The sequence below is a fragment of the Suillus paluster genome (genome assembly GCF_016628075.1).
Source record: "Suillus paluster strain FC165 chromosome Unknown EDB91scaffold_92, whole genome shotgun sequence".
NCBI classification, from domain to species: domain Eukaryota; kingdom Fungi; phylum Basidiomycota; class Agaricomycetes; order Boletales; family Suillaceae; genus Suillus; species Suillus paluster.
The window spans coordinates 18,709-42,080 of NW_024537652.1; the positions used below are offsets into that span (position 1 = coordinate 18,709).

Below are 23,372 nucleotides of genomic sequence, written 5' to 3' on the forward strand. Positions count from 1 at the left end.
GGCTCTGCGACTCCCAGAAATCAAAATATGTAACTGGTTTAGTTGGTACGTTTAAATTCCAGCCACCATTTTTGGCCTCTAATCTGAACCTCGGTACTGTATCCGCCAATAGATCAAGCTGTAAAATCAATATACGAAATATGGAATCCTCAGGACGTCCCTTTCGTTTTTTGACATCATCTCATCTGGCTGTGACTACCCCTCCACCAACTCCATTCTTGCATCTCTTCCCAGCATTTCACTCCACCGGCGTAATACTCAACTTTCCTCTCGCATATCTCCAATGATACAGCCATCTCCCATGCCCGCCCCATACATCAATCTATGTGATCAACAGACATTTTTGTTATTCACTGTGCGTACTGTAATCTTATCACTAAGACTACTCCTGACATCATTGTCTCGCATTAACCATAATGATGCATTGGTGATGCATCCGGTGACCCACATCTGCGATCTCCGCACTGGAAATCAAATTTCTCAATGAGTGCATCATATCACTGTTTTAAGTCTAATCAAGTTTACTAGACGCTGCTACGTTATTCAGGGTGAGTGGTCCGCCATATCATTAATGGCGGTTCATAAGGCTAACTCAAAAATCACTGCAAATACCAGTCTCCCTTGCATTGACCACCACTAATATGACATTGATGTCAATGCTCGTGACCCAGGGTGAGTAGTTCACTTTATGAATGGAAGGTGCTTCCCAGGCTAATCCAAAAACTACAGCGCATTTGAGTCCCACTCCCAGGATACCTCTCAATGAACGATCCGCTGATCCTCTTTGGATCAGTATTACTACAACACCCTACATGACCGAACCAGAGGAGTCCGTGACTGTGCACGAGGGCAGTATAGAGTTTGAGGAGGCCACGAATGCTATGGCGGACGAGTGCTTTTTATATTTATATGAAGGAATTTTCTATAACATGCCTGCCCAGCGCAATCTAAAACCCCCTTTTTATTGTGTTACTTGGGGCCGCTACATCGGTGTTTTTCCGGCATATCTCTAGTGAGTTTTCACGTTCTCATTAATATTTTTTATACTTAACACCTACCATAGGAATAGTGTAAAAATTGAACTCTGGACACCAGGCAATTATGTTGCTACCGTCTTTGTGGTTCAGTCACTTGTTCTGGGAGAACAGGAGGTTCATCGTGCCATCAGACGTAGGCTCACAGCGAGCAGGTGACACACTAGTAGGTTTGATACTATACTTCGTTTGGTAGCATTTGCTGACATCTCGTTAGGATTAGAGTTATGGTTATGCGGGTGTTGCTCAGTCTACAGTTGGGACTAGTTAGTTATGGGATGATGTTGTACTACGAGAATGCCAAGTACTAGTCATTTTGAGAACAATGCATTGACATGTTTGGGCAATAACCCTAACCCTAAATGTGCAACACTACGGTTTGGTCAATTGTGCTGTCGTGTTGGTAATCAACATTGCAACATTCAACGACGAATGTCTACAGATCCTCCTTGTGCCGGGGAATCTTCAATTCAGACTATTGTATGCACTCCGGCAACATCCGCAGCACTGAAGAAGTTACAGAAACGAAAGAAGAAACCCAAGCTCAATTTTTACTGCTCAGCCACCTTGGTGCCGCCTTCTCGCCAGCATACCCAATATGATGTTCATAAAGATGGGACCATTGGCTATACACTGAAGCATCTTCGACCTCCCAAGAACGCTAAAGCAACCATCAAGAATCTAACTCATACTGCACCGACTCTGCACGATGTGCCGTTTTCAATTCCTGAGCCATTCAATGATCTCCCGCCCGAAGTATCATTGGACTTTTTAGGTGAGGAAAGCAGAAACTGAGGAGCAGGTGTATGTACACTACATTATTCTTTGACTTTTTCCTTATCGTGCTTACCGTGATTATTTAGGATAATCCTTTGCTGATGTGGTTGAAGCACCAAGGAATATTCCTTCATGAATTCATCCGTCTCAAAGGGAGATGTGGCCAAGCTGGCGCTCAGTCTTGCTTGGAATGTAATCGTCCCAGCCTGGAGTACCGGTGTGAAGACTGCTTAGGGTCAGAGCTTTATTGCACAACTTGCATCTTGTCGGCCCATGTGCGCCACCCACTTCACCAATTGCAGGTACATTTTCATATTTGATTGGGAGAGTTGGACATGAAACTAATATAAGATATCGATGCAGAGGTGGAACGGTCAATACTTTGAGCAAACCTCACTGAAAACCCTGGGCCTTCGCATCCAGCTTGGCCACACCACTGGCCAGAAATGTCTTAATCCTCAGCGTGCATTTAACGACAATTTTGTCGTTGTCGACACCCGTGGTATCCATGAAGTGGCCCTTGACTTCTGCAATTGTGCAACAGCTGAAAGCCACGTGCAGCAGCTGCTTAGAATATCCTGGTTTCCTTCGACAACATCAGATCCAAAAATGGCCGCAACATTCTCTGTTCTTGAGCAATACCACTTACTCTCTTTCGAGTCAAAAATATCTACATATGAGTTTTATCACGCGCTCAGGCGGATGTCCGATAACACTGGCCTACTTCCTGTCAAGGTAAATTCATATTTTCAAGTACCTTTGCAGTTACTCCAGCTGCCCTACAGGATCGATACGAGTCGTTTTTGCGAATGATACGCGAGTGGCGCCACTTGAAGATGCTTAAGCATTTGGGGCAAGGTCACGAGGCTAGTGGTATAGATGGGACAGCTGAGGGTGAATGTGCCATATTGTGCCCAGCGTGCCCACACCCAGGGAAGAACCTTCCAGCGGATTGGAAAGATGCCCCTCGACAGTAAGTTTAGAGCAAGCTTCAGTCCAGAGTAGAATGATTGCTGATATAGGTACTGTTGGGTGGTTATACGGATTATTCCTCGCGATTGATGCAAATTTCCGGTTAAAACGCAAGGCTGTCTCAAATGACAATGTTGACCCAAGCCTGAGTCATGGCTGGGGTTATTTCGTGGAGGAAGATGCTTATAAAGGCTTCTTGCATGACAGTGTGGACAGCATCCAAGAGGTTAGTTAGTTTTATTTATTCTATTTGTATACTCACATCTATCTTTTGCAGAAATCAACGTGTTCAAGTCACGCCGCTGTAAACATGGCTGATACAAAATCTAACCGCGGACTCGCCGTTACTGGTTTAGGTACAATCGATTGTGCTCGCCACAACATGAAAAGGCCTAATGCAGTGGGGGATCTCCAAAAGGGTGAAAGGTAAGTCGTCATTTGCATTTCACGCAGTTGACAATCTAATGCGGGCACATAGATATATTAATATGGACTATCTATTCTTCTCGACACTTCGCCATACCGTACTCGACACTCTCAACGTATCCTATGATATCGTGTGCCAGTGGCACAAAAGATTATGGCACCGTATGAGTGCCTTTCCGTTTTCAATGCACCTCTCACATACTGTCAAGACCGTCTCATTTTTTGTGCCCAAGTTCCACCTACCCGCTCATATCGAGCAGTGCCAAACCTCCTTCTCGTTCAATTTCAAGAGCAGGGTAGGAAGGACCGACGGAGAAGCGCCAGAACGTGGCTGGGCTAATATTAACCCTGTTGCTTCAAGCACGAAAGAAATGGGTCCTGGTGCACGGCGAGACACCCTTGACGACTACTTCGGAGACTCGAACTGGAAAAAACTTGTTGGACTTGGTGCGTCTATTTTTGTCAAAATAATACATTAACTTACATTTTATCAGGTAGTACTATGCTTCGCAAGATGAAGGATGCATTGCCGGAGCGAGAGAACCATCGTGAAGCATTCGAGGACCTTGATGATGGCTTGCGAGGCGAATACGGTGCCACCCTCAAACAGTGGAGAGAACAGGTGGAGGCTTGGGAGCGTGACGCTGCACAGCCCAATCCTTTCGAACGAAAGGCAGAAAGTAAGTACGAGTTTGTGATGGTAATACTTATGTGCTCATCTTAATCCTCCGTATATCACAGGTATCACTATGGCTTCTGTACAACTGGAGCTGGCTAGGGAGGACCAGATTGACCTTCAAACAGGGACTTACCTTGCCCTACACGAGGATTGCACTCCCAGTGTATTAATCAGCACTGGCTTAGAACTCGAGGAACAACAGTGAGTGTCCCAATCATTGCTTATCGGACCTCGTTCTTACTTTGATAGACGGCGAATGAAAGCAGACAGAGCTGACCTCGGAGTCCACGCGACGGACAATCAAGAAGGAAAGATGCTTCAGCGAAGCAACACTCTCCGACGGAGGATTGACACCTGGGGGAAAATGCAGGAACTATACATGCCTGTTTCTCGCTGCACTACGTGCGAGCGAGGCCTCAGTATCTAACAATGTGGCCGCTGCACCAGAAGCCATCAAGTTGTGGCTGCCTGTCCCATATTAGCAGGACCTCTCCTTGTGACACCCGTCTCCAAGCCATTGAATGGAAGCTGCGGTATGGGCAAGCTCATGACGCCCTCCGTTCTCTACATTCGAACTTACGTGCTCTGACTGCGATCCTCAAGTATAAGGATCGGCACCTTCGTGGGCAAGGAGCGAACACACGGGCACGGAATACATTGAAAGCCGTTGAAGCAAGGATCGAGGCCGCTGCCAGCACTTACGAGCATGCACGTAAATCCCTCGTTGTTCTTGCACCACGAGTGAATCAGACCCAGTCCGGGTGGCACTCGTCACTGCGGCCTGCTAGACCGAGCTGACATCCGCTCGATGACAGACATACTATGGGGAGAATCGGAGGGAACGAGAAAGCTGTCATGGATTTGGAGTATGCGGGGAGCAGCTCCCAACGAGATGGACAATGACAATACCTTGGAAGGTAGGCGGCTCCTCATTTTTGCTTCCTAGCCAGGCTCACAGTAGATCAGACATGCGAATAGAGTGGTGCAAAGCCCGGGCACGGGCGATGCGCTGGGCAGAAGAGGTGGAATTGTTGAAGGAGGAGATGCGAAGGATTCTGCAGTTTTTTGAGTGGGATGCGCAGCGCTGGGACGAGCGGGGCCTGGGAAACGCACTACAACTTGACGATGCAGATCAACACGAGGGACAGATGGCGTATGCCAAACGTCAAGCCGTTTTACGTCGAATGCTTGCCGAGTCTTTCAAGACCAGCTGGGCTGACACCATGGCTCTGGTGGACACATTCGAAGACATGGACTTAAGCACATAAACCTTAGTTAGAATTTCGGTCACTCAATACATGTTAGCGAGAGTTGGTATCAAAATTGCATTGTTTGAACAACAAGTTATGGCGCAAAACAGCAACAGCAGGCACAAAAAAGAGCAAAGGCTCGAAATGGCAACAGCGGGCGCGAGACAATGGGCGCACAAAAGCGGGAGGAGGGCGGCATGCGGGCGCACAAAAGCAGGAGGGATGCGAGGAGGGCGGCATGCGAGAAGGCACCGAGGGCGGGTGGGATGCATGATGCATCACAGTGCATCAACCTGGAGGACTGATGCATTAGCAGACGGAGAAGGTGAGGGGATGCATCAGAACTTAACCTGGAGGACTGATGCATTAGCAGACGGAGGGGAGGATGCATCAGAAATCAACCTGGAGGACTGATGCATCAGAAAGCGGAGGGGATGCATCAGAAAGCGGAGGTGGGAGGGTGGTGGTACAATTGCACCAATGATGCATCACTGGAGTGCTACAGTTGCACTGTTTGATGCATCAATATGACACGAACCTGTCTGTTGCTAGCTCATCAGGGACGGGCAATTTCCTGCCTTTACGAAAGCATGTTATGGTCAGCCTTATTGCATGGAATACCCTGAGCGATTGTCTGAATTTAAGTGCTAGTCTGACTCCTGACAAAAATGTGTCAATGGACAAAAACAATGCTATGCTACTTTACCGCCATCTCCAGTTTTGCATGTAAAGTGCCATCCCAGTCTGCATATATGGTGTTGCTACAGGAACAAACAGTTCAAGTAGTCAAACACGTCAATGGACAAAAAAAAACGGTACGGGCATATCCTAGCGGAGGAAAAGTAAGGGAGAATGCTTACCCATTCATATATCGGCCAACTACCCAACGAGCCCCAAACTGTAGTGACAGCCTTGCTCGGTTCAATGCCCATATATGTTCGAGGCCTACGTATTAGCTAACCGGAGCAAAAGATAATCCCATAGAAATAATAAAAGGTATTGGCAAGTCTCGCTTTGAATAGGTCGGAAGAATAAACCTACCCCTCAGGTATAAGCGTGCGCGAATCCTTGAGCGATACACAGATAGGTGCCGGGATCGCACAGCCAGGCCATTATTAGAAGTACAGCGTCTGGATGCATCGCAACGCTATGCTCAGAAAGACCATACTTAACATACAAAATCTCATCCACATTCAAATAAAAGTGCAACACCCACATACGTCCTGCAGGGAAAGCATATTCATTAGCGTAAGGAAAGGGGTAAAAGCCATGGGCAAGGACCACATACCCCCGGCAACGAATTCTACGGCCAAGTCTTGTGTGATACGAAGGTGTTTCTGGAACAACTTGAAGCGGAAAGAAGCAACGAATTGGTTCTCGCCTAGCCCATCTCCTTCAGACACTTCAATCTCATCTGGGGGACAACACAAAAAAGCATCTCAAAGACCCATCCTTGGCTGCCAGTGATAGTGTATCATGAATTAATCTCCGGATATAAAGTACCATAAATTTACGATTGATGATGCGTCTCAAATTTAGTTGCGTGAACAATGCATGATCGCTAGCTATCATGCATGCAAGACGCAGGTCGAAAGTGCAGTTATATTTGGAAATGTGTTTAGTGAACGCCGAAAGAGCTTCTCGCAGGTTATTCACAATCGCCCAATACAGCGCCATGTGATCCCCAATATTGGGTTGTTACAGGAGGTCGGAAAACTCTGCTGCTGGGAGAGTAGCAGCGCACGAGTCAACGATCTGGTCGACAGAGCAAGTGGTTGGATCAGGAGATGAGACGATTTCACGAAATCGAACAGTGGTACGACATTAATGCATCGGGAAAAATTTGGATGAGAACTGAAGCGAACATACCTCCTGTAGTTCTGCCGTATCCTCCCTACCCTGTAGTACACTCTTCTCATCAGTGATACGACGTTTCTGCTTGGATCGTAGAGAAAAAAATAGATCGTTTGCCTTGGACGGAATCCCTCGAAATTTCGTCGGACGTGGGTGAAGTGTCATCGAAGGTTTTGGACTTGGCAGCCATTCCATTCTGGAGCTTCCTAGAGGGTGGCGGCGGCGAAGGACTTGGGAGTCGCTGGGCTCCGGAACTCTGCCTTTATAAAGAAGATAGGAGCCTTCCAAGCATGATATAGATCGGGAAGTAGGGGTTGGTTAGTCTCCCCTAATAGTCTGAATCGTGCGTGTGATTGGCTTGGAGTTCATCATGGAGTGCCTGATTTTGGGATGGCGAGAGGACCTGACTCAACAGTTAGGCAGACATGCTGTCTTCCGCAACCTGTTAAGTCAGGTCTCGCGCATAATCTAATGTGTCGAGTGAAAGCTTGGAATGAGACAGGTACTGGAGTGCTGACAACGATGAAAAGAGACGAGATCCAAAACGACAGTTCCAGTGCCGCATTTCACAAACAACAAAAGCACGACGTTTAAATTTACCATTCGCAACGCGCATATACACACATAAAACCAAAAATCTTCCAAGATACAAGTAAAAAAGACACGCCCCGAGGCATACGTTAAGCACAAGAACATACCAAACAATTACAAGTAGGGGTCCGAATCATCTCACTGACTGCCAAGACAAAACGATGGGAGCTTGCTACATACAATAATTATGACGCGAATGCCAATGGACAATGGACAAAGAACAAAAGATGAAGAACAAAGAACAAAGATCGTAGCATATGCATTACCACACCACGGGTCTCGCGTACATGCCGCTTGGGTAAGCGGGAGCAGCGAGAGGGACCCATGATGTCGGTGGTGGTGGTGGGGGCGCTGCGCGGGCCGGGACGTATGTGAATGGATAGCCTGGCGCATGTGGGACGGGGTAGAAGGGTCCAGGCTGCGTGTGGGGCTGTACAATGAAAGCCGCGTCTGGAAATGAGGGCGTTGCAGGGAACGACGAGCGTGCGGCGCTGCTTGGGAACAATGCTTTGACGGTGGGCGTAGGTGATGGGAGCTCCTTCCACCCGGTTCTCCCTGGCGTGACGTGGTTGTCGGGGTTGAGGGGTGGGTCTGGATCAGTGGTGTGGTCCTTCGCGGAGCCGGAACCCTTTTTATCTCCCGCGTCATTGGGTGATGCAGAGGGTCCTGATGGAAGTGGAGTGTCGGACGAAGATTTGGAATGATTACGAGGCCTTCCTTTCTTGCTGGCTACGGGAGTGGCTCTCATCTGGTCCACGATGACTCTTGTCTTGGAGGCCTTGCGCGACTGAGCATCTGACAAGAACTGCGGGAGACGCGTCGATGACAACCGTGAGGCAGGCCGAGCGGCATCAAGACGGGCTGAGCCGGGTGGTGTGACTGATGTGTAGAACCCTTGGTCGTCCTTTTTCAGGCCTGGAGGAAGGTACTGGTAGTTACCATTGATAGCTGGAAAGGCAAAGTTGACTGGGGTGGGAGACGAGCTCGAGCGTGAGCTGGAGTCGGGTGAGGGGGATACCAACGGGGACGAGAATTTGGATGGCAGGCCTGATTTGGGGGTAAAAGTTTGTGCAGAACCATTGAGAGCCTTGGGTGGAGAAAGACCACGGTCATCCAACACTGGGGAAGGCTGATGTACCTCGACGTCAGAGAATGCACTCCTTTGTGTAGGGGTGGAAGGGAGCGTATCAGAGTCGGTAGACGGTTCTGAATCGTATTCCAGTGAGGAGAGTGAAGACTGGGGACGGGAAACTAGATAGAAGGCATGAAAATGATTCGCAAGAAAAGTGAAAATCAGCAACGCACCGTCAAGGTCGGAGGTGGATATAGCCCGAGACAGCCGGATATCCCCAACTAGATCCCTAGCGAGTTCAGCCCACTGAGACCTCGCAAACTCGACCTCCTCCTCGTCGATTTCGACTGACAACTCCACCCGACTTGTAAACAACTCGTCCAAGCTAATTTCAGGCATGATAGAGTGAGTGCAACCAGAATCCAATTCGTACGACCTCAAAATCTCTTCTGCCACTTTGACGCCAATGAAATTAAGATTGAGTGACTCGGAGAGTGGCCATTCGTCGTCGGAGTTATGTGGCAAGGATGTCGGATCTTGAGATGGCCCATATGGTTTAGCTTTACAAAGAACCTTATAACGCCGTCTTGGACGGGAAGTCCTAAGTAGGGCACCATGATAATGGGGTGGCTTTGGATGGGAGACAGGTTTTGTAACACGAGAGTGTTGTGTGTCAAAGGACCAGTTGATAGATCCATACCTGATCTCCCACCAAGTAGAAGATAAAACCTCCCAAACTCCTGTGTCTTGCACTGGCTTGATGGACGCCTGCATGAAATTGAAGCCACAAAGGGAGCTTCAATCAACCTTGATCAAAAGTTAGTAGGATATAGTTGAAAATGAATGAATCGTAGACATACAAAAGAATTAACGAGCATCCGGTGAAACGCGCAGTAGAAGAAGGCAGACAAGGAGAAGTTAACCTTTGGCAAGATAATCAACGTTAAGAGGAATGATCATCGGCTTTTTTATCAACTCAAAAGCTGTTGCTAATACAATTCAACCCTCTAAATGGGGGTTAACTACTCTACACCTACTAATTGTATTAGTTTTCATATATCATCTAATACTACTAGACTGACTCACCTCCTGTAGACCAAGCTATTGCTCGTATTGGAGAACCATCGCAATTATCCAACTTCAGAGGCAACAAGCTCACAAACGGGTCCTTCAATCCAAGCACCTCTTCTATCCCCTTCAAATTCTCTGCAATCACCCCTCCCGCTCCCAGTATCACTTTGTGCACCTGACTCGTAGGAGAGCATATATCATCAGGGCTAAGCGTATCGCATCCCACAACTCTCACCCCCTTCCCCATAAGTTTCTCCGCAGCATTAAAATCCATGAACGGGTGTTGTCCATAATTCTCCTTGCCCCAGTATTGCGACCACCCAGTGCACACAAGCACAATAACCCCTTCTCGCATCTCCCCCTCCCATTTCTCCATATCCTCCCAGGTAATCATCTCCCGTTCTTTCTTCCCCCTCACATCAACGACCACCGCACGACCAACCAGTTTATTCAAGTCGTACTTGTCCACAGTTAATCCGTCCGCGATGAAATGATTGGGCGCATCAATGTGAGTCCCAGTATGAGACCCAAGCGAAATAGCAGTCACGTTCGCATTCTGTTCTGGGATAGAGGCAACTTTTCTCATCTCTAGCTTCGGGTGTCCCGGCCATATTGACATCGGGGTTTCTGTCGACGTTGTCAGCGTATGGGTGAGGTCGATCATCATCGCGGTTCAAGTTGTATCTCTCAAACTGTGGGAGCAAGGCTCTTCAGTTATGTATGGAACGGTATTACCTCTAACATTACTAATTTACGGCTTCAACACATGTTTTTTACATACGATAGTGACTATTGTGAACGTTCGGAATCGCGGATGACCGGACAGGGTGCGACCATTCGCATTCTTCTCTCCATCTTGATATATACCGATACCGAGGTGTGTCCGTTTCCTTGACATTCAGCGTGTCACAGGTGCTCTTTAGCTTCTAAGCGTTCAGCGCTCATTCCTTGCTGCCCGAGTTCCGTGCGAGTTTCATATCTTTCATTGCAAACGCACTCGGATCTGGATTGGAACATTGTGATCAGATACGGTAAGTCGCAAGAGCACTTTGGTCATGAGATCCCCTATATTTGTATTCACGACAAGAATGTACATTCATCTACTTACATTTCTCCTTCCAACCATATGCCCGTACAGGAGCCCCATCCGCACCATACAAATTGATAGGCACAAGGCTCACCCACACTTCTCCCTCTTCTCCACCCACAAGCTGCCCCAGATTCACCAGATTCTCGCATATCAAACATCCACGACCCAATAGCACATCATGCATCACAAACGCATCCTTCCCCTCCTCTCCTTCTTCATGCACTAGAACAGTCTCATCCGGACTCAGCGTATCAACACCCACAAGTCGCACACCCATTTCCGCAAGCTCCTCCGCCACATCTCTCCCAAAATAAGGGTGATCAAAGTACTGCCGCTCGCCCCAGAATCCGTCCCACCCCGTCCAGAACAACACCATATCGATCTTTCCTTCCGACCGCGGGCCAAGGGAAGCGATCGTCCCGCGATTAGTAGCCCTATCGATACTCTCTTGTACATCTCTCCACTCAATACACCCCCTCGCCCGTGCTAGGTGCCTCACATCGACGACCAAAGCACGCCCCACGAATCGCTCGAGAGCAAGCTCGTGTAACTTCTGGCCCTGAGCGAAGAAGTGGAATGGGGCATCAACGTGTGTCCCGGTATGTGTACCGAGCGAGACCGCATGCACGGTATATCCGTCAGTAGGAATACTGCAGACGCTATGCATCGCAAAAGGCGGATCACCGGGGTAGATAGTCGTCTGTGACGTGAGCGGATGCGAGAGGTCGATAAGTGATTTGGAAGGCATTTGTGAAGTTCAAGGCGATGTGGATAATAATAGACTTGGATGAATGAATGAAATTGGACATTTCACATGACCTGCCAAACAGGGGTTATTCCTAAGAGTGTCCTTTGCACGTAGATAGATGGATACACGCAGACACCGAATGATTAGTTGTTGTATTCGTAAAATCCCCGTCCACTCTTCTTTCCAAGATACTGAGCGTCTACCATACGCTCGAGCAGCACCGAAGGTCGATATTTGGAATCCGATGTACCCTTGTAGAGCGTCTGCTGAATAGAGAGGCAAGTATCAAGGCCGATACTGTCTCCCCATGAGCGACGCAAGACAAACGATGACAATGAATGCACTTACAAATCAGCTACGGAAACCGTGCATTATCATCAGAAAGACACAATTCATCGCGCTGCAGCTACGCACCAAGCTGTAACGGCCCCATAGGATGTGCCATCCCTAGCCTAAACGTCTTATCGATGTCATCACGAGTTGCGACGCCCTAGATACAACACAGGCATCAATATAACGACCAGTCGTAAACAGTGTTGGGCCGTTACCTTCTCTAAGCACATGATGGCCTACCCTGGAATTGAACACACAAAGTACGAACAAGAGACAGTAGTATTCACCTCATTAATAAATGGCATAAGCAACGCGTTCGACACGAACCCGGGCACGTCCTGCGATGTAGCGACCTCTTAAAATGGAGCATGAACGACAGAGCCAAAGCATCCCAGACAGAAAAATGAATACCTTTCCCGCACGCTTCAGCAAATGCGCGTGAGCGGTCTAGCGTATCTTGCGACGTCTGCACCGCAGATATAAGCTCCACGAGTTTCTGACATTCCTTATCAACACCCCAGTCAAAGCGCAATAAACAAGCGCATTACCATGACAGGTACAGGGTTGAAAAAATGCAGACCTTATCACAAAAACCTTCCGTCAACAATCACCACCCACACCTATCCTAAACACTCACCAACCACCCTCCCAGACGCCGCCTTCCCCACCTCCCCCGCAGCAGACGCTCCCTCAGGAATAACAGCCCCTGCAATCTTCGTAATACTAATCGAAGACGTATTAGTAGCCAAAATCGCATCCGGACGGATCTTCGCCGCAAACTCTCGGAATATAGCGCGTTTGAGATCTAGGTTCTCGGTCACGGCTTCTACGACCATGTCTGCATCTCGCATAGCTTCGAGGGTGTCTACGGTTTGGATGCGTGCACGGGCTTCGGCTGCGTCGTTGGGTTGGAGGCGGCCTTTGGATACGTCTTTGGCGAGGAGTTTGTCTATGAGGGAGAGGCCTTTGGAGGTTTGGTGTGGGGATTTGTCGTGGAGGAGGACTGGGACTTTGGCGTGGAGGGCGGATACGAAGGCGATGCCGGTGCCCATTTGACCTGCGCCGAGGACGCCTAGTTGTTTGATTCCGTGTGCGATGGACATCGTGGTTGAGAGTAGAGCAAGACCCGAAATCACGTGTAATTAAAGTTGTCACGTCACGTTCTTCATTAATATTCTGGCTATACAAAATAAATCTATCCACTTCTTTCACGCCTGGATGCTCTCGAGGACATCGAAGCTAACAGATCCAATTCCAGCTCCTCCCCTATAACTCGTCGTGCCATGAACCACACTGCACCGATGCAAAAGCTGAAATGCAACTCACTGTAGTTCACTGTCGCGACATGCCACTCACTCATTCACACATATCAAGACGACCTACCATGCCGGTGAGTCATGTGGTTAAATCCAGGACGCAAACTACTCATACTCACCCATAGAAGGTAGCCTTGCGGCACGCATTTTTTCCCAGGGCAGCAGTTTCCGATGTTGCAATATTCATGACATTCAGTTTCAGGATCACTGGCAGGTATTGATGCTGCATATATTGATGCTGTCAGAGCAGAAACAACAGCGAGGACAAAAGAGAAACGCATTGTGTGTGAGTATGTGATATGGGATCAAATAAATTTGAAGAGGACAGTAGGAAGACAGCTTGCTTTTATGTGCTAAATATTGTTCTTCAGGACGATGTAGGAAGAACTTATCCACCCTTTTGAACAGATGTTATCTGCAATGCCAGCAGATTGCCACCTAAGATCTTGAGAGCTTAGTTCATATAGACTGTTCGACCATATGCTTGTTACGTTGTGAAGTAACTATTGGCTAGTGATGTGCACGGCCCGGCCTCAGGCCGTGGGTCAGGCCAAAGGCACGCACAGCTTGACCAAAGCTTTGATAAAGTTCCTCATACGTATTCTAAGTAACTTCTTACCCAAACTTTCACTAGTTAACATGACAGTGTCCGAAACATCAACAGCAGTCATCATTTCGATCCTACCCTGGTATGCCACAAGAGCCTCCGAAAAGGTGAGTAAAATCACATCATATTACAGACAGTGTCATTATTTTTGTTCTCCCAGGTTGTTCCTCGATTGCAAGCCGCCCCAGTCGTTGAGAAGAGTTTAATAGGTCATCGATCTGCATGTCCACGGGTAGCATGGTTTCATGGCTATCCTTGTTTGGTTATGACAAGCATCCATCGCAAGGTACCGGAGAGTCGAATCCAAGTTCGGGGAGCATCTGGAAAATGGAGCTAGTACGTGATTATAAAGATCGTGAACAACCCGTTGCACGATTTGCTTGGCTGACTGTCCATGCATTTGCAGGCCCGAGTGAGTTGGCGGAAAGGATGATTAGCTAGTACCAGGTGCAAAGTACGTCGCTTTCGAGGTATTTTTCCGTCCTTGGGCGCAGCGGGCGATACCTATATCTAACAAGCGAATGGTCTATCTAGGTGAATCCTGATGGCAGCTTCGAGAATGAATTCATCATGCGCCTCTGTGTTGCCATCTCTGGGGTAGTCAGTCGGGATCGCGCTTATGGTATGTGGGTACGCATGAGCAAACGGCGCGCATCACATTCTCTCACGTTTCTTGAATTTTATCAAGGACGACTTGTGCGTATGTGCATGCTAGACTACTACTGCAGTTACTAATCACCGCAATACTTGATGTTGCAGTCCTAGTTAACGACTGTTTGCTTCCCTCGTGCTGTAGATGACATCCATTGGGAAATATTGGATGTCATTTTCAGGGTGAGGGCGTAACACGCATCTGTTGGTCCTATTGTCTTATAAAGGCGGACTTCTCCTATACAACGCTCCACAATGGATGCCAAATCCGAAGTCTTCGATGATACTAACTGACTGCCCTCGTACGACGAAACCTCGAGGCCTGTTTGTAAAGAGGAACTTCGAACCACAGTTCTATCTCGCATTCGTGATAATATCTCCTCACCTGATACCACCCCTTCCTCTATCGCCCCCATTCTCGATTCCTGCGCTGCTGTTCTCCCAGCAGAATTCACCAACGTCCTGCAACAGCGCACATTGAGGATTACACTGCGCTGTATTGGGCGATTGTAAATCACCGACGAGAAGCCCTTTGAGCATTTATTAACTTCATTTCCCGCATCTCGTAGGTCTGCACTTACGACTTACGCCTTGCGTGCGTGACAGTTAACGACCGCGCATTGTTTATGGAGTTGAAATTGGGAAGAAAAATCAATCGTGAGTGCATGGTCCTCAATGCTACGAGAGTGTGTTGATTAATTCATTGTGTACTAGCAGGCAAGGATAAGTCTTGTTTTCCGTGCAAGGAATCTGCTGAACCAGACCTCGAAATTTCGTCATACGAGGGTAGCGCCATAGGCGGCCCATCAGTGAACTGATGAGCCGCAGATAAAATCTTATATGACGATATATCGTCATATATAGAACTTCTTTCCTTTAATTGGAATATAAAGTCATGTAAAACGCCGTAATCGACGTAAAGTACCCTGGGTAGACTCCCAAGTTCTCTGATGAGTATCATCAAAGGCTCTGGACCTTGCAGCCATTGCTTTCTAGAGAGCGAGGGCAAAGGAGACAACGAAGTTCAAGATCTAACAAGAAATAAAGAGATAGGGGCCTACCAACAAATCAAACACGTGTTCCAATCGTCTTCAATATGCAACAGGTCTGTTTCAACTCACGGCGCACATACTCATCGATTTAAGTTGAGTATAGGATCTACCCTGGAAAGTCTGGAACAGATCTCACACGCCCAGGACAATCTGTAGCTTCAATACATACATACTTCCTTTGCTCGTGTGACGTTGCTTTGGTTATAGTAGTGTACACTGGAATTTACTGGTTCGCCATCACAAAGACCTACAAGGATATGATTGACATCTCCAAATCATGAGTATTGAGCCTTGATAACATCCGCTAACTTCTCCGCTGTCGCAATAACCGCACCAGTCTGGATCTTCATCAGCTTCCACAAAGAGCTTTCAAAGCTTGCATCACCTACCGGGTGTCCTGAAACCAACTTGGGGAAAACACTTGCATCGCATACCCGGAGACCCTGAGTGCCCTTGACACGCAAGTCCGAATCCACAACGCCACCAGGACCCATCGCACACGTTCCTATGGGGTGATATAGCGTCTCCACGCGGTCCCGGACAATATCAGCCAGCTCTCCGTCACTGAGAGTAGAGAAGTGGTGATCAAGTTCAGGGTGTGTGCTATGCACGTCGGTGACAGAGGTTGACATGGGCGCTGCGTGTGCAATTTTGAAGGCAGCACGGAGGCCTCGAACGAGTACATCAACGTCATGCTTGGTTTCGAGATAGCTAGCTCGCAATGAGTACACAATAGGGTTGGAGTAAATGGGGTATCCGACCTAGGGTCCATGAGCGGGTTATCCCAAGGATCAGCAGACTGGAGAATAAGTGATCCTTTGCTTGTGGGACTGGCAGTACGAATATGTTTGGTTGAGTTTTAATTAGGAGACATTGATGGCTCACCGTAATAGAGTAACGAGCATTTGATATGCATATAAAGATTTCCCGATAAGTTCGCCATATGAGCGTACTGCGGCGGTACACATGATGATCTCGATGTCGGGTGCGTCTGGGCCTGAATTGGCGTCTTCGATGTCATGGTTGTACTCCGCGGGTGGGAAGAGTACAGGATCGTCTGATCGGAAAAATGCTACAGACTCGCCGATCTATGTCGTTATTCAGCAGAGGTGAGCGAAAGGAATGCTTGACCAACGTTTGAAGCGATTGGCCCAGTGCCCCACAGTTGGTATCGCAGTAACTCACGCATGAACAAGCATGTTGTGCGCAAGTTGTAAGGCGTGAGATAGTTAAATGCTGTTCCCGTCTTTTCCTTGAACCGGATAGGGACTGCTGGGTGGTCCAGGAGGTTAGCACCGACACCGGGAGCGTCGAGCACGACCGGAACGTTGTGACGCGAAAGTTGCGCAGCTGGACCGATGCCAGAAAGCATCAATATCTGTGGAGAGTGTATGGCACCGCCGCTAAGGGGAGGTAAATCATTGCTTAAGATATATCAAACAATTGCGTACGAGACGATAACCTCCTTGGCCGCCCGTACACGAAACTTGGGTCCGACTTTGCCTACATCAGATTTGCTGGCAAACTCAACACCTGTTGCGCGTGGGATTCCGATGGATGTGTCAAAGAGAACCTTGGTGACACGGGCATAGGTGGCGACAGTCAAATTTGGACGGGCGAGGACGTCATCAGTAAGGTATGCAGCCTCAGTAGACACACGAGTGCTCTTTCTATCGATGTATGTCACTGTGCATCAGTCATTTAGCACTTGTCGATCTTCATGGTCGCCAGTGAACTCACTGATCTGTAGAAATTAACTGGTGTTAGTTGATTTTAGCGGAACCTGTGAAGGTAGACGCACCTTATTTGTCCCCTTCGTTCCTTTGGTCGTGCAGAAGTCGGCCGAGAAAGGGATGCCAATGTTCATGCTCGCCTGGACAAATGCTTTACAACCAGGCCAGATGTGAGCGCTGTATCCAATCTCGACGGGCCCATCGGCACCACGAAGGAGGGGATCAACATGTGGAAAGCGCGGGTCTGGGTTGTACTTCTCAAATTTGCGGAAATACCTGAAACGACAGAGTTGTCGGGATGAGAGTACCTATGGAGAATGAATACATACTTGCTGAACTTGTTCCACGACCAAGATTCATCACCAGCAATTTCCGCCCACTCGTCAAAATCGGACGGTGCACCGTATTGTGCCCTGAGATGGTATTAGTCAGACCACGATCAACTCACGAGAATGAATTGCGACCCACATCATAGCATTCATAGCAGAGCCTAAGGAATATTAGACTAAATTTTTACTGGGAGAAAACTGCTTACATCCTCCAAGGAGTTTGGCTAAACGAAAGGAATTAGCATGACAACTTGAGAGTCGATGAATAAGCCCTACCGCGCGGCCAATATTTTTTCTTGTTGCCTGCATGCTGCTGGGGCTCGGTATAAAGATTGTAGTCCAATCGTGTGCGGAATAATTGCAAGAATGCAGAGGGAATCCTGCTTTCAACGACATCCATAGAGCTACAAAGAACTTCAGCGTCTCCGCAGTCAAAAAACCCTCCAAAATGCTGACCTTCCGCCAGCCTCAATGAGTAGAACCCGCAGGTTCGGGTTTTCAGAGAGACGTGATGCCAGAACACATCCTGCTGTGCCTGGACAAGTTCGGGACCATAAATGATAAGATATTCTGGCTGTGGAACGAATATATCGTACCTCCTCCAACAATGATGAAGTCCCACTCGTCAAACTCAAGTCCGTTGTCATTGACTTTCCTCGCTACTTTCGCATAGTTTGTTATGAGCTTCGGTTGTTTTGTGGTGAGCTGCCTCAGGATGATCGTCAAGGTCACGACGCTGGCCGCCGCACCAAAGAAAAGCCTTGTTTGGGTGCCAGCACGGGCCTGAATGACGTTTAAAAGGCCGAGCAGCTTTTCAAATGCGTGGTTATGGATCATGATGGTTAGAAGCAATAGAAGGGATGTTGCGGGGAGTGTAGGGAGGTGTGGGGACCGGGAATATTTAAAGCTGGCTGGCTGTCACGTTCGCTGACTGTCGCTCGTCATTTAGATTTCCTATATATATATACAGAGTTTACAATGAACGAACTTCCTTTCTAATGTCAGGTGTGCAGAGTCATTGCCGTCACGACCCACGAGAAAGAATAAGTACTTGGGTGATCGTGTCCAGGACGACTCGGACGCCGCCAGGTGGAAATTAGGTGTGGAAACTTTTGAGGGCAAAAGAGTGAAAGCCGCACCTTCAGCATGCATTACCGATTCGTCAGCCTAGCCTGGTGCTGGTCCTTTGGAGAAGTACATGCCAGCAATTAATGTGTACGCGTGTTTGTCAATACTCTCAGAGATCAGTAATTTATGTAATGAACGCGTGGTCAGCTGGTTCTTTGATGGGCCAGCAGCAAAGGACCCCATGATGGGCCGACCCTAGAAGGCTCGGGCCTTTGGGACCTACGTGTGGTTGCATGAAGACCGCGGACCGTCATTGATAGTGACACTTATGCCTTTATAAAGGAACGAGTGCCTTCCTTCTATTGGTGACCCTACCTAGGGGAGACTCAGACTAACGGCGAGCCCGCCACAGGCCCTGCATGAGCCAACTCGATGTGCACTTTATTACATTGCTGTCTTCATCACTGCCACATCTAGGCGCCTAGGCCTCGGGGTCTGCGCTCAGCGCCTGCATGCCGAATATCTATCTCACCAACTCGTGTTGCCCCAGACCCACCAAGAAGGTTTGAATTCGAACTGATTCAAGTTTCAAAAGGCCAGTACTGTCACGCTGCATGTGATATGATGTGACATATCACGAGTATTATGAAACGCATACTCGGTACAGTCCTGAAGCTCCAACAAATTGAGCAGCACATTTGGTTCACTGATAAGGCGTGAAATGTTTAACTGACCTGTCGAAACCGTCGCGGAGATCTGATTAGTACTAGCTACACACAAAACTCAGGCAAGCCAACGGGCTTACAAAAACTCTGGAAAACGACCCCTTAGTAATGATACACAGGCCTAGCTCCTACGAGTAAGTTTTTGACTAAGTCCTCGTTGATGTCATCATGATGCCATCCCACAGGTAGATAAAGAAGGATTCATCGAAACCCACATCGTTCAAGTTCTATCACCCCCGTTGCATCATGCCCACATCCGAGAAGACACGCATCTTTATAACTGGTAGTACTGGTAAGTTCCCGCTCGCCATAAGTAATCTAGTTCGACGCTAACCACTAATCGCAGGTTATATTGGTGGATCTGTTCTGTCCGCACTGCTGTTCGACCCTAGATCCAATTCATTCCAGATAACTGCTCTCATTCGCTCTGCTAACAAAATTGCACCGCTCAATAGTGTCGGAGTCGAAGCTGTCTTGGGGTCCAACAGTGATTTTGAAAAGCTCACAGCACACGCTAGCGATGCGGATGTAGTCTTTTCTTGCGTCCGTTATGAGTCCAACTTCCGAGTGAAGATATAACTAATGACCCCTATGTAGGCTGACGCCGATGACCTTCATGCAATTAGAGCAATCCTCTTGGGACTGAAAAAGAGACACGAGCAGACTAACACAGTCCCCATTCTCATCCACACTGTGCGTACATTCCCTTTCCCCATCACACGCAAGAAGTGACACTGCGCCAGTCTGGAACTGGTTTGCTGATAGACAATGCCGATGGGAACTATGCTACTGACAAGATCTATTCCGACCTTGACATCCCGATGATTGAGGCGCTACCCAAGACGCAACCTCATCGTGCAGTTGACCTTGAAGTCGTTGCTGCTGGTGAACAAGGTAATGTCGACCCATCCACCTTTGTCCTACTATGTCTCATAACAAACACCTGTACGACAACGCCAACAGGTTACGTGCGGACATACATCATTTTGCCTTCGACGATATATGGCATCGCGAACACATCATTGGTCGCGCTCGGCGTTCAGAATCCGCATTCTCAGCAAATTCCTAATCTCATCAAAGCCGGTATTGACAGAAAACAGGGTGGAGTCGTCGGGAAAGGCCTGAATCTATGGCCTAACGTTCATATCAACGACATAGGGACGCTCTACACATCCGTTTTCGATGCTGCGATGAAGGGGCCAGACGCAGCAGGACATGGTCGCGAGGGCTTTTATTTCGGCGCAAATGGGGAACATCGTGTGGGCAGGATCTCCGAGATCGTGGCGGAGGCGTTGTATGAGATGAAGCTGGGCAAGAGTCCGGAGCCCACGGTCTTCACGGACGAAGAGGTGCAGAAGTACTTGGGGGTAAGTCTTCCGATGCGTACGTTATTCATGGATTGCTGAAAGAGCATTCATTGATAGGGTCGTTATCATGGATCGAACTCCCGTGTGCGCGCGGAACGTGCTAAATTGATTGGGTGGAAGCCTGTGCATACTGTCGACAGCCTTTGGGGAAGTATCAAGCCAGAGACCGAGGTCATAGTAGAGAGGCAAAACGCCTGGCTCGGGGGTTGCAGAAAGTAAAGAGTTATGGATTTAAGTCTCGCTAGTATTAGGATTGTCGAAAACATTAGTTTGCCTCGACTGGCGCACTGGCGCACGGCATTTCCGGTGTTAGGTACCGTGTGAGACTTGTTCAGCTGCGCAGCAGGATACTATTGGTGGCGATACGGATTGCTGCCAGCCAATGGTGAACCGTGGCGATAAGATACGTACGTCGTAGTACAACCGTGGCGAGTACCAAGCGCCCTCGGACGGATCCCAGTAAAGATTGTTGTAAATCGATGTTGCAACGCACCAAAGGTATTCTTGGAGACCACCCATAATATAACTCAATAAATCAATCCGTATTCGGCCTTGATAATATGATTCAGATATATAGTACAACTGCAACTATGCAGGCAAGGCTGTACCAACCACGCAACGCAACTATAATAGGGAAATACGCATTCCCACCGGATATATATCTATTGCGCTTTAGGAGGTAGCGTTGTTGAAGATGAGCAAGTTCACCGTCTGCGCGGGGAGATCAGTGAGCACGTTCGGCGTTGCGAGGTCGATAAGAGCTTTCTTGAGCGCCTTCGGGGAGATCTCAGCGGGGCCGCCAGGTATGGGCGCGTTGACGAAGATTTGGGGTGATGGCAGGAATTCGGTCATCCAGCGCGGGAGGGCAGCGTGGCACAGAGAGTAGACGGAGGCGTAAGGGCGAACGAAGTTAAGTGCGGGAGAAAGGAGGGTCGAGCTCAAGGAAGGGTTGAAGGTTGTGGAGGGGTAAATCGACAAGAGGTATGCGAGCATGCCAGCGGTATGAGGAGAAGCCATTGAGGTTCCAGAAAGGGTAGCGATGGCATCCTTGCTTCCAATGTACGTAGACAGAATGTTAAGACCTTTGGAAACAATAGCGCTGGTCAGCAGTCGGTCTTTAAACAAATGGAGAACACATACCAGGAGCGAAGATATCCACACACTCGCCGTGATTGGAGAAGTATGCACGCTCGTCGCTGAGCGTGGAGGCGCCGACGGTCACGGCATTTTCAGCTGCAGCAGGGGAGTACTTGCACGCGTCCTTGTTGTCGTTGCCTAATATAGTGGTCAGAAACAATCTTATGCAACTAACTGAAGTGACATACCGGCAGCAACGGCAAAATGAAGACCAGCGTCAACCGCGCGGTTAACAGCAATATCAAGAGAGGGTGACTTTCCACCACCAAGACTCATGTTTGCAACTGATCCTTTGTGCTTGGTCTTGCCCGTGGCAGCGTACTCAGCGCGAGCAGCTGCAAGCTTGTCTACAGCCGACTGAGCTGCCCATGCAACTCCTGAGACAACATCGGCCATGGTGCCACTACCGTTGGAACCCAACACCTTGACGGCGATAACGTTTGCCTTCTTGGCGACACCATACTTGCTGGAAGCAATGGTACCAGCACAGTGGGTACCATGGCCATTGCCATCCTCATCAACGTCATTGGCAGGGACAGTCTTGCCCCAGTAGGCGCGACCTTCAAACTGGTTGTGGGCGACATTGATACCAGTGTCGATGACATAGACGTCAACACCCTCACCACCCTCGGAGTTGTAGAGATACTTGTTGAATGTGCTGAAGCTGAGCTTGGACCGGTGGCTGACACGAGCGAGACCCTTGTGTGTGGAGTCAACCCCACTGGAAGTCACAGGAGTCAGCGGAAGCACTTACCCAAGGCGAGCCCCTCTGGGTGGCAATCTCCATGGTCCGCACGATTTGGTCCTTCTCTACGAAGTCGACCTCAGGCATCCGTCCGTACCTGCTCAATGACGTTCTCAGTGAACTCTCCAGCGTAACCTTTGACGTGTCCGTCATAAAGGTGACGGAGGCCCTCTGCAAACCCATTACCAAGGAGTGAGTCAGATGTGTGAGCCATCTGGAGAAAGTTGAGGTGGTTCTGCATCACAGCCTGAGGCATGTCGTCGCGAAGAACCACGATATACGAGTTATTGACGGTTCCATATGGATGGTCAGCAACTATTAACGGCGCAACCTTGAGTTGCGGCCGACTGGGAATATTGTAAGGATTGGTAGAAAGTGGGGTTGCGAGAACCGCAGGGGCCAACGCCGCCGCTAGTAATGACCAAGTTGCGAGATAAGACATGGCGGGCGGAATGAGAACAACTTTGGTGTTAGAACCGACTACTTAAACGGCTTGCGTGGCCTTATTTGGTAATGTTTGCATTGTGGCATAGCAGTGTGTCAGTTCTGTCTCGTTTTGGACTGTCGTGCCTCTGCTGTTGCATGTTACACTGAGGGATATCTTCTTATCTACTTCCACAGCTTCTGGAATCAGGTCAAGGACAGGGTCCGAGTTCTTTGCGTGCACGCACATGCATATCTACCGGTCTGCGTCTCCTCAACGTCGTTGCCTCATCGACCTATCAATTCGGTCCGGTTTGGTTCT

General features: G+C 48.7%; 9 protein-coding genes across 9 annotated transcripts; 2 read left to right on the forward strand and 7 right to left on the reverse strand.

The window, feature by feature from the left end:
- Positions 1-1,912: 1,912 nt before the first annotated feature.
- EDB91DRAFT_1330832 (uncharacterized protein) lies at positions 1,913-5,443 on the forward strand (the record flags this gene model as incomplete). Its single annotated transcript, XM_041325368.1, has 13 exons — positions 1,913-2,113; positions 2,175-2,546; positions 2,597-2,784; positions 2,817-3,009; positions 3,061-3,209; positions 3,262-3,656; positions 3,704-3,889; positions 3,951-4,089; positions 4,138-4,273; positions 4,309-4,600; positions 4,677-4,805; positions 4,855-5,120; positions 5,249-5,443. The coding sequence occupies 13 exons, from the start codon at positions 1,913-1,915 to the stop codon at positions 5,441-5,443; spliced, it is 2,841 nt and encodes a 946-aa protein (XP_041171884.1).
- Positions 5,444-5,830: 387 nt separating this feature from the next.
- Positions 5,831-6,815, reverse strand: EDB91DRAFT_1086313 (uncharacterized protein; the record flags this gene model as incomplete). Its single annotated transcript, XM_041316026.1, has 5 exons — positions 5,831-5,899; positions 5,999-6,083; positions 6,316-6,361; positions 6,427-6,552; positions 6,653-6,815. The coding sequence occupies 5 exons, from the start codon at positions 6,813-6,815 to the stop codon at positions 5,831-5,833; spliced, it is 489 nt and encodes a 162-aa protein (XP_041171885.1).
- Positions 6,816-7,559: 744 nt separating this feature from the next.
- On the reverse strand, positions 7,560-9,613 carry EDB91DRAFT_1208174 (uncharacterized protein). Its single transcript, XM_041320731.1, has 3 exons — positions 9,516-9,613; positions 8,889-9,462; positions 7,560-8,834 (listed from the first exon to the last, which is right to left on the reverse strand). Exons 2-3 carry the CDS (start codon positions 9,427-9,429, stop codon positions 7,846-7,848), a joined length of 1,530 nt encoding a protein of 509 aa, XP_041171886.1. The 5' UTR covers positions 9,430-9,462; positions 9,516-9,613; the 3' UTR covers positions 7,560-7,845.
- A 114-nt stretch (positions 9,614-9,727) lies between these two features.
- EDB91DRAFT_1330833 (putative cyclase) lies at positions 9,728-10,745 on the reverse strand (the record flags this gene model as incomplete). Its single annotated transcript, XM_041325369.1, has 1 exon — positions 9,728-10,745. Exon 1 carries the CDS (start codon positions 10,391-10,393, stop codon positions 9,728-9,730), a length of 666 nt encoding a protein of 221 aa, XP_041171887.1. The 5' UTR covers positions 10,394-10,745.
- Positions 10,746-10,777: 32 nt separating this feature from the next.
- On the reverse strand, positions 10,778-12,004 carry EDB91DRAFT_887984 (putative cyclase). The gene is made up of 4 exons (XM_041328726.1): positions 11,979-12,004; positions 11,913-11,919; positions 11,695-11,815; positions 10,778-11,635 (listed from the first exon to the last, which is right to left on the reverse strand). Exon 4 carries the CDS (start codon positions 11,562-11,564, stop codon positions 10,827-10,829), a length of 738 nt encoding a protein of 245 aa, XP_041171888.1. The 5' UTR covers positions 11,565-11,635; positions 11,695-11,815; positions 11,913-11,919; positions 11,979-12,004; the 3' UTR covers positions 10,778-10,826.
- Positions 11,708-13,000, reverse strand: EDB91DRAFT_1253776 (3-hydroxyacyl-CoA dehydrogenase; the record flags this gene model as incomplete). The annotated part of the gene is made up of 8 exons (XM_041323704.1): positions 11,708-11,861; positions 11,913-11,919; positions 11,979-12,054; positions 12,113-12,133; positions 12,185-12,252; positions 12,309-12,393; positions 12,446-12,477; positions 12,535-13,000. The coding sequence occupies 8 exons, from the start codon at positions 12,998-13,000 to the stop codon at positions 11,708-11,710; spliced, it is 909 nt and encodes a 302-aa protein (XP_041171889.1).
- A 2,798-nt stretch (positions 13,001-15,798) lies between these two features.
- Positions 15,799-18,422, reverse strand: EDB91DRAFT_1253777 (uncharacterized protein; the record flags this gene model as incomplete). The annotated part of the gene is made up of 14 exons (XM_041323705.1): positions 15,799-15,861; positions 15,913-16,234; positions 16,285-16,353; positions 16,409-16,611; positions 16,659-16,926; positions 16,975-17,193; positions 17,264-17,280; positions 17,325-17,532; positions 17,586-17,669; positions 17,725-17,746; positions 17,792-17,809; positions 17,862-17,989; positions 18,042-18,120; positions 18,182-18,422. The coding sequence occupies 14 exons, from the start codon at positions 18,420-18,422 to the stop codon at positions 15,799-15,801; spliced, it is 1,941 nt and encodes a 646-aa protein (XP_041171890.1).
- Positions 18,423-19,624: 1,202 nt separating this feature from the next.
- On the forward strand, positions 19,625-20,964 carry EDB91DRAFT_1061010 (uncharacterized protein; the record flags this gene model as incomplete). Its single annotated transcript, XM_041314394.1, has 6 exons — positions 19,625-19,670; positions 19,725-19,921; positions 19,976-20,071; positions 20,122-20,272; positions 20,342-20,745; positions 20,803-20,964. 6 exons carry the CDS (start codon positions 19,625-19,627, stop codon positions 20,962-20,964), a joined length of 1,056 nt encoding a protein of 351 aa, XP_041171891.1.
- A 453-nt stretch (positions 20,965-21,417) lies between these two features.
- Positions 21,418-23,069, reverse strand: EDB91DRAFT_1239499 (peptidase S8/S53 domain-containing protein; the record flags this gene model as incomplete). The annotated part of the gene is given in 5 exon segments (XM_041321862.1): positions 21,418-21,827; positions 21,886-22,020; positions 22,071-22,581; positions 22,637-22,705; positions 22,725-23,069. The coding sequence occupies 5 exon segments, from the start codon at positions 23,067-23,069 to the stop codon at positions 21,418-21,420; spliced, it is 1,470 nt and encodes a 489-aa protein (XP_041171892.1).
- Positions 23,070-23,372: the final 303 nt, after the last annotated feature.

Coding starts and splice junctions, on each gene's coding strand:
- EDB91DRAFT_887984 (XM_041328726.1), bottom strand. CDS start 11,564: ATGCCTTCCAAATCACTTATCGACCTCTCGCATCCGCTCACGTCACAG.
- EDB91DRAFT_1208174 (XM_041320731.1), bottom strand. CDS start 9,429: ATGCAGGCGTCCATCAAGCCAGTGCAAGACACAGGAGTTTGGGAGGTT. Junction 8,835..8,888: donor ATCCACCTCCGACCTTGACG/GTGCGTTGCTGA, acceptor CCTTCTATCTAG/TTTCCCGTCCCCAGTCTTCA.